This window comes from Polypterus senegalus, chromosome 1 (genome assembly GCF_016835505.1).
Source record: "Polypterus senegalus isolate Bchr_013 chromosome 1, ASM1683550v1, whole genome shotgun sequence".
Lineage (NCBI taxonomy): Eukaryota > Metazoa > Chordata > Cladistia > Polypteriformes > Polypteridae > Polypterus > Polypterus senegalus.
Window position 1 is genome coordinate 34,796,246 of NC_053154.1, and position 9,923 is coordinate 34,806,168.

Sequence of the window (9,923 nt, forward strand, 5' to 3'; positions counted from 1 at the left end):
GGTCAGGCCTACAATGCAGTCACGTAATAAACCACCAAGCGAACAAATGTTTAATGGAACAAATGACAGCCTTTACAACACAAGCCATTGTCTACTGGCTATAGGGATAGAGTGTATGCAAAATCTGAGGTCAACCAGACCCTACAAATATGTAGATTATGTATCAAGCGTCTGGCTTAGTATACCTTGAATGTTTGTTTTAGTATTTTCTGCATGCCACCAGACAAGAACTCAATTCTCATCTGCACACATGCATTGTTCATATAACAGCTGAAAACATTTCTTTTCATAACAGCATAAATGGCTCACTACATGTATGTTATTCTGGAGTCCATCAGTATTGACTTGGATGTCATCTTCAGGTAAGAGCACAGCCTTACTTGTGATGGTTACCGCCTTGTACTTTAGAAATCACCCAGTCAGAGACTCCATGTTATGAACCAGCTAAACACGCGTCTTGGTCTCCCTCCATGTTTTCACTATTACAAAGTCAGATTCTTGTAATGCAGTTGATCGACACAGTTGACCAGATTTGATTCATACGTTGGGATAATCTTAATGCTTGGCCTAATCACCATCACAAATCTGTATCTGTCCCGTCGTTGCCTGAGATAATACTTCCCAGATCATTAGATAGATTCACATACTCAATGCCTTTTCTGCCAATGGTGATATCGGTGGTACGACTGATCCCCATGATTTTTGTCTTCTTGTCATTGATCTCGAGGCATTGATTGTCATTGATTGCTTTCGAGCTTTGAAGCTGTTGACTGTGGGGCCAGTTCTGTTTCAGCTGGTGCAGTCACGCCACATTATCACCTGATCTACTGTTACCCGAATGTTTGCAACAGATTCCGATACGTCTCGAACTTTCTGGATTGAAAATACGTGACTATAAAAGCAGCAGCAGTGACGCCGCCACAAAGAAACAAACTTCAAATAGAAAAGGAACTCAGAGTGTCTCGATATCTCGAATATCAAACCAAACCTGGACAGGCTATGTACTTTAAACCAGGCACATATTAGTCATTAGATCTATGCCTTAGAAATGTTTTCTTTTAATTTTAGTTACAATGCTTTCGTTGTGATTATATGCTTGCAAATTTAAATTTGAAATAAAAATGTAAAAAATTCATTTTGATTTCTTGCTCATTTATCTGACTACCCCCAGGGGGTGTGCCCCACAGTTTGAGAACCGCGGATCTAAGCATTGTGACAGATAGGGGGCAGTATTGCTCCCTTGAACCCCTGTCCAAGTCTCTAGACACCAGGAAAAGGTCCAAAAGTTGATTTTATTTTTATAACAGTGCATAAAGCACCCTCTCCTCCACTATACTCATTCAAATACACAATACAATAACAATAAACTCTCCACCACTCCCAGATGCGTTGCCCTCCTACCACCCAGCTCAGCTCAACGCTCTGGTGTCTCTCTCAGTCTTTTATAGTCCTCGTCCCGGAAGTGTTTTGCCCTCTCTGTCCACGTGACTAGGAACACTTCTGGGTCAGATAAAAATCCTTTTTCTTTACCCCGGAAGTACGTCATTCCCCTTGTCCATATGTACTTCCGGGGCATAGGGAAAATAGTCAATTTCCTCCCTGCAGCGCCTTCTAGTGGCCCCCATGGTATCCCGCAGGGCTGTAAAGGAAAACTCTAACGTCCATAAATCCCTGCTGGCATTCGGGGCACCTCCATGCTGTAGGGAGGGCTCCACCTGGCGGCGTGGGGGTATTGGCTGGGATGAACAGCCGGCCATCTTTCACAGCATTAAAGTCCTAATCAAAGCTGGTGCACTCTCAACCTTGTCAACCTTAATACTCTTATAACAGTGGAAATGATTATAGTTGGATAGATAGAGAACTTTATTTGTCTCAAGGGACTAATTTAGATCATGAAATATGGAAATATTATAACATTGCAGGTCAGGAAACATGCAGGAAGTATGAACAAAGACCACACTCACATTGACAAGCCATCTCTTTCAGTTATTACCGGAAACTGTACCAGTCACTAAAAGCCAGTACTGCTTGGCATATAAATAGTTTATTATCTGTTACAGTTGCTCTGTTCAAATATAGTCCTGAGTTAATTCTCCTGATCTTTCAACACTTCTATCCAAATTAAATGATGCCTTCTTTATAAAGACTACTAGGCGTGAGCACAGTTCTCCATTGCCGTAATGTGTTTTTATATGGTAGACAAGTGGACCAGCCACTCGGCCTGACAGACAGGGGCCACTTCTTGTTTCAGATCACCCAGACAGAATGTAGATGTCTAATATTTTCCTTTTTATTTTATACCTTCTTTCTCTAACACCCTTTACTCTTCCTTTATTATCATTTTTGTTATAATAAATCCATTTCTTAAATAATGTAATAAATCCATGTCACTTGCAGCAATTCTCAGATGACTCTGCACTTATGGTTTCTATTGATAGGGGGAATGAGAGAGACTGTAGGAGTGAGGTGGAGAACTTTGTTTCTTGGTGAAAGTAAAATTGTCTGCAGCTAAACATAAACCAAACCGAGGAACTGGTTATTGACTTTAGTGCACCAAAGAGCCTCTCTCTCCAGTCACTATTTAGCTTAACAGTGTAGGACAACCAAAGCAAGTCTCAGTTTCTACTGTGAAGATTGTGCTGCAGCTTTGACTGTGAGTGGCAGTAAGAAAGCCATTCCTTGAAGGATAAAATAGGTCCATGAAATACTGGCTGATGACTACTGCTGACTGAACAAAGTCTCCTCTTTATTAAAAAATTATATATGAAACATACACCTGAACACCAGCAAAACCAAGGAGCTGGTGGTGGATTTTAGGAGACCCAGGCCCTTAATGGACCCCGTGATCATCAGAGGTGAATGTGTGTGCAGAGGGTACAGACCTATAAATACCTGAGAGTGCAGCTGAATGATAAATTGGACTGGACTGCCAATACTGATGCTCTGTGTAAGAAAGGACAGAGCCAACTATACTTCCTTAGAAGGCTGGCGTCCTTCAACATCTTCAATAAGATGCTGCAGATGTTCTATCAGACGGTTGTGGCGAGCGCCCTCTTCTATGCGGTGGTGTGCTGGGGAGGCAGCATAAAGAAGAGGGACACCTCACGCCCGGACAAACTGGTGAGGAAGGCATGCTGTATTGTAGGCACGGAGCTGGACAGTTTGACATCCATGGCAGAGCGACGGGTGCTGAGCAGGCTCCTGTCAATCATGGAGAATCCACTGCATCCACTGAACAGGATCATCTCCAGACAGAGGAGCAGCTTCAGCGACAGACTGCTGTCACCGTCCTGCTCCACTGATAGACTGAGGAGATCATTCCTCCTCCACACTATGTGACTCTTCAATTCCACCCGGGGAGTGAGGGGGTAAAACGTTAACATTATACAAAGTTATTGTCTGTTAAACCTGTAGTTTTATCACTCTTTAATTTAATATTGTATTTTTATCAGTAAGCTGCTGCTGGAGTATGTGAATTTCCTTTGGGATTAAATCTATCTATCTATCTATCTATCTATCTATCTATCTATCTATCTATCTATCTATCTATCTATCTATCTATCTATCTGTCTGTCTTCAGTATAGGTTATCATGAAACCAAATCTCTCTGTCTTAGTACGAATCAGCCCTAATATTCACCATTCTTGTCTCTTGTTCCATGTATACTGGTCAATTCGCAACACTATGCACCCTACTGTCTTCCATTAAACAATGTATTATAAACTTACAAGGCCATCTTTCCATGTTTGTTACACAGTTGAACTGGAGGATATCTCACTTTGGCACCAGCTGAATTAGTTTTCTATAAAGGTTATTTCTTACATGCATCCTCAAATATGAATAGGCTGCAAACATAATACACCATGATAGAGAAGATTGTAGTATCCATCCATCCTAGAAAATCTATTCAGGATCATATGACATATCGAAACATATCTACTCATAGATGTATTCATATCTAGGCAAACACTATAGTATAATATAATATAATATAATATGTAAAGGTAAATGTCACAGAGCAAATAGACACCTTCATGGTGGGACTCTTTCAAACTGAACTGCTATCCACTGGCCACAGTCGTCTAAAGATGAATGGGCAAAGTTCCTGCAGCTCTTTACGAATATCTTTGGAGATTAATATGTAGAAGACTGGATCCAAGAGACTTGTTACACTAAGCAATGCAAATGTACATCTATAAGCATAAAACATTTTTGACTCATGTTGACATTTGTCAGATACGATTAATAATCCAACATATCTGATGAAAGCTGTGGTACAAAAGGGCCCATAAACCAAAATAAATATTAGCACTATCGTGATGAGAAGGTGTTTTATTTTCTTCTTGTTTTCATCTGGAACTGACTGTGAACTTCTTAAGATCTTCTCAATGCGAATGTAAATAAAGATGAGGAGTGCAAGAGGCAATGGGAACCAGAAAACGGACATACTTAGACACATAATGGAGAACGTATTTGTTGCTGGATAACTTTCAAAGCAGAGGTGTTGTTTGGAATTTCCTGTTGTAAAATACCAGACAAGAAGACTGATTCCTGTGAACAGAACCCACAATGCCAAGCATAGAATACAGGTGTTAGACAGCCTCCGGATATTCTTATACCATAAAGGATGAGCAAAAGCTAAATAACGTTCCACAGAAATCAGGCTTAGAAATCCAACGTTGCCTAAGAGACTTATGTGCAGCAGCACACCAAAAACGACACAAGTCACTTCATGAAAACGCCACACATGACCATTTTTGTAATAGTCAATCCACAGAGGCAGCGTGACTATCTGAAGGATATCTGTTAAAAGAAGGTTGATCACATACACCGGAAGAGAATCCTCTGCTTTAAGCAGTTTGTATAGGCCATAAAGTGCCAGACAGTTTGTGGGCAATGCCACACAGAAGATGGCACCATAGAGACCAGGGAGAAGATCTGTTTGTGAGCTGAAGTCGATGTGACAGTTGTTCATGATTTGTGATCAGAACTGAAGATTGGTGGTCTTCTTATTTATGTTCAGTCTTTGTCCTTGATCCAAACTTGATTAGACTGAGAGAGCTTTAAGGTGTTTAATGGCAGTTTAAGGATTTCAGAGGTGAGGATTACAGAGAATTCTAAACGTGCTTTACCTTTGCCATGTGGTGCTTATATTGATCAAGTGCTCACATCTCTTTTATAGCAAAAGCTGCACTGTCCGTGTATTGTTTGCACATTCTCCATCTGTCAGTTTATATCTTCTCCAGATATTACTGTTGCTCTTCTCATCTGTAAAACATGGAAGCACAACATCTCAAGGTGTTTTACAGAAGAAACATAATAAACTGTAAATGCAAGACCTTTCAATTATGCATTCTAATTTATGGGTCTGTGAGTGCACAAGTAAACAGTAACAGTAGAGTAGATGAAGAGCCCAGCTTGGCAGAAGGGCAGAGTTATTAGTATGGTTGTCACCGAAAAATGGATTTAAAATACAATTAGAGTCAAGCAGATTTATTGTCAAGATAGAAGAGCTCAGTCTTTTTTTATTGAATTTGTTAAAAGCTAGTAACATTCCATACAAAAAAGTCAGACTTAACAAAACTACAATTCAAGTCAAACCCATTCATGAGAAAGAGAGTACGACCAACAGCCAGAGTATAACTTTAAGAGTAGAAAAGACGCAAATGAATCCTTTTCTCCATTATAAATGCTTATTCTAAAATGTTATTGATTAGATCCTGCCAGGCCAGGTCAAGTCAGGTTGGGGAGCATGAACTGGTACAGCGTGTTGCACACCCACCACACGACGAAAATGCTTAGGATCCTGGTTAAGAACTCCCCTGGCAGACAAGCGGTCCAGTCCTACCCTATGGAAATGACCCTCTATCTCAACAACATCTCAAGGTGTTTTACAGAAGAAACATAATAAACTGTAAATGCAAGACCTTTCAATTACGCATTCTAATTATGGGCCTATTAGTGCACAAGTAAATGTTAATAGTGAAGTAGATGACTGGCTGGCAGTCTGGTAGAATTATTATGATTAATGTGGTTGTCACCAAGGAATGGATTTAGAATACAGCTAGAGTCAAGCGGATTTATTATAGATAGAAGAGCTCAGTCATTCTTTATTGAATTAAAATCAAGTAATATTCCATACAAAGAAGTCAGACAATACAATTTGCTGTGCTCCTTGGAGACTGTGAACCAAGGGTGCCGCTCGTAGTTTCTGGATTGAAAGAGGCAGACAAACCCTTTCCCCAGCTGGGACAGGCTTGCTAGCTTCACTGTTGGCTGACTTTTTCTCATGATGTCCTGCTTTTCTTGAAAAGTCCATCTTGAAAATGGTTTTGTAAGTATATCTGCGACAAATCAATTTCCTCTCCTCTCTCAGCCATAGCGAGTTAAAAAAGTAGCCATCAAATCTACACGGAGATATTTCAGCTTGAGCAGGTTGCTACACGTCACTCTCTGACCATCCAGTGACAGAACGTGAAAATGCTGACGTTATCGTATGCCTGCTAGATGTCCCCAGTGTCCGCAACTCGAAATCTGATTGGTTAAAGCAACAGTTTCATTGTGGTCTGTTTTAAGCTACAGGCACCTGCACTGTTGATTCTGAAGGCTCAAGGCAGATTTCTTTTACCTGGTAACACATGACAGCTGAAATATGATTGGATAAAAGATTTAGTATAAATATACACTACTGAGAAAGACTAGGACATGAAGAGAATAGATTATTGGGAATTATTTAATGCATATTCATGGAAAAATATATTGATAAAAATTTTGAAAAATAATAAAACATAAGTCAGTGATTTTGACTTGTGTTTAGGACAGGAGAGGAGGCCTTGCTACCATTGATGGCCCACCACTGATATATATACACAGGGATTTCATGAATAAAGGACCCTGTGGATGAGTAAATAAGCATTTAATTAGTATTAGCTTTACACTGTTATCTGCAGGATTATAATTATTTACTACTAGACAGTAACGGCGCACTGCATGATAATGTGCAGTGAATACACTTGACTTGACCATACTCCGTTGACCCTTGACCTTTGTTAACCATATATATCTACAATGAGGTAAGGGAAGTGACGGCCCACTGCCGAGTGTTGATTCTACAATACATCCATCCAATATCCAACCCGCTGAGTCCGAACACAGGGTCACGGGGGTCTGCTGGAGCCAATCCCAACCAACACAGGGCACAAGGCAGGAATCAATCCTGGGCAGGGTGCCAACCCACCACAGGACACACACAAACACACACTAGGGCCAATTTAGAATCACCAATCCACCTAACCAGCATGTCTTTGGACTGTGGGAGGAAACCAGAGCGCTCGAAGGAAACCCACGCAGACACGGGGAGAACATGCAAACTCCACACAGGGAGGACCCGGGAAGCAAACCTGGGTCTCCTAACTGCGAGGCAGCAGCGCTACCACTGCGCCACCGTGCCGCCCTCTACAATACAATAATATAAAAATTAAAAGATATATATAATAATTCCAAAACTCTTCATGTTTAATAAAAAGCTGTAGTGCAGAGTTTCAGCATAGTATATGTGTACCTAATGATAGGCTAAAGGTTATTTGATGTTTGACCCTGACCTCCCTGGGTTGACCTTTGACCTTGGATGTCAACCATCAACCTGACGCAGATAGTAGACGTCACGTAGTATAAGTGTACTAAATTTCAGGTTAATTGGTTTGTGAGCTACAGGTGATTTAAAATCCTGGACAGACAAATGGACAGCCACGCTAGTGTATTATATAAGAAGATTTCACTGACACTATAATTTTATAAGGGTGCCCAGACATCCTGGTGACAGGGACAGTTATGATTTCATAAAACGCGTAGTGATAAATAGCTGAAAAAATATCAAAAAGGTCCTGATTTTAACAGGCTACCCATCTAATAAAGTTTTTCCGGGCCACAAACATCATCATAATACAATTATAGCAGTGAGCACGAAATTCGAAGGGGAACACCGCTTGATGGAACTTGTGTTCAATTTGAAGAGGAGGACCAGGAAGTGCACAACAACAGACAGTACACTACCATTTATTTGGTTCCACTTCAAGCACTGAGTGAAATCCTATGCATGTACTTGTGAAAGTGTTTTGTGTTTTTTATCCTGTGCTCTAATCGGCCTCTGATAATGATGAGAGGCATTAAACAAAGGAGGCTTTACGTGTGGGCATGCATGCGACACAAGCGTTCAAATTTGGGTCTTTGAAAATCTTTTCACCCTTTAGTTTGCCATCAGAGTGCCATATGTGCCTGGTGTCCATTATGGTCTGTTACTGTAATAAAGTTTGTCTTTCACTTCTGTTATTTCCTAATATTTGCCATAACTGAATAGCTCTTCAATTCGAGGTTCATGAAAATTCCTATGGCCAGACATGTTCAAGCAAAGAAAAAAAAATGAATTGCAATTTTTTTAGGTTAGGGTTAGTTGGTAATTACAAACTGTCACTGTGTGTGTATATAATGGGTGTGTGAAAGAGAGAGTGCTGGCATGGTGGAATGGGTGGTGAAGAGTGTCAGGAGTGATTTGTGATAGACGGGTATCAGCAAGAGTGAAAGGGAAGGTCTACAGGACGGTAGTGAGACCAGCTATGTTATATGGGTTGGAGACGATGGCACTGACCAGAAAGAAGGAGACAGAGCTGGAGGTGGTAGAGTTAAAGATGCTAAGATTTGCATTGGGTGAGACGAGGATGGACAGGATTAGAAATGAGGACATTAGAGGGTCAGCTCAAGATGGACGGTTGGGGGACAAAGTCAGAGAGGCGAGATTAGGTTGGTTTGGACATGTGCGGAGGAGAGATGCTGGGTATATTGGGAGAAGGATGTTAAAGATAGAGCTGCCAGGCCAGAGGAAAAGAGGAAGATCTAAGCAAAGGTTTATGGATATGATAAAAGAGAGGACATGCAGGTGATGGGTGTAACAGAACAAGATGATGAGGACAGAAATATATGGAAGAAGATGATCCGCTGTGGCGACGCCTAACAGGATCAGCCGAAAGAAGAAGAAGATGAAGAAGTAGTGCGTTCATGTGCGTGTGTGAGTGAGGGTGGTCCCTGTGATGGACTAGAGTCCTGTTTTCAGCCTTCTGCATAATCCTGGCGAGACAGCCGTTTGCTCCCTTAACCTGGAAATGGACTGAGAAGGTTCTGAAACCCACCCACCTACTGAACTCAGTCCACCGAGGGCTACAGTACCTGCACAGCCCTTGAATGCATCTGTATGTTAATGCAATGCGTACATTTTCTTTTTAAAATTCTGAGGTAAAAAAAACTGACTTCCAGTAAGATTAGTAAAATAAAAAAGTAAAGGAAAGTAATGAAGCTAGGAGGTGAAAGCCCACGCAAAGATAGCAACGAAAGGCTGCTGCTGAAGACATTGCTTGTTACTTACCTGTAGACCTCTGACCAGGCAAACATCTGACAGCCGCAGTAAATGTCATTCTGTCTTTGTCGGTGACTCTCTCTTCAGCTGTCCTCAATAGTTGTAAAGGTTGTACTCCTTTTCAGATGAGCCTCATGCTGTGCTCCCTTTGAAGGCTTTTGAAGAACATCACTCATTTATTTCGGTGGCAGGTTTTAAGAGGAATTGGTCAGGGCTACAATGCAGTCAAGTAATAAATCACCAAGTAAGCAAATGTGTAATGTAATAAATGACAGCCTTTACAATACAAGCCATTGTCTACTGGTAATGGGGACAGAGCGTATGCAAAATCTGAGGTCAACCAGACCCTACAAATAAGTAGATTATGTTTCAAGCGTCTGGCTTAGTATACCTTGAATGTTTGTTTTAGTATTTTCTGCATGCCACCAGACAAGAACTCAATTCTCATCTGCACACATGCATTGTTCATATAACAGCTGAAAACATTTTTTTATAACAACATAAATGGCTCACTACA

General features: G+C 41.0%; 1 protein-coding gene across 1 annotated transcript; it reads right to left on the reverse strand.

Annotated features, from left to right (window-relative positions):
• Positions 1–4,045: 4,045 nt before the first annotated feature.
• On the reverse strand, positions 4,046–9,547 carry LOC120517777 (G-protein coupled receptor 4-like). Its single transcript, XM_039740262.1, has 2 exons — positions 9,416–9,547; positions 4,046–5,268 (listed from the first exon to the last, which is right to left on the reverse strand). The coding sequence occupies exon 2, from the start codon at positions 4,973–4,975 to the stop codon at positions 4,049–4,051; it is 927 nt and encodes a 308-aa protein (XP_039596196.1). The 5' UTR covers positions 4,976–5,268; positions 9,416–9,547; the 3' UTR covers positions 4,046–4,048.
• Positions 9,548–9,923: the final 376 nt, after the last annotated feature.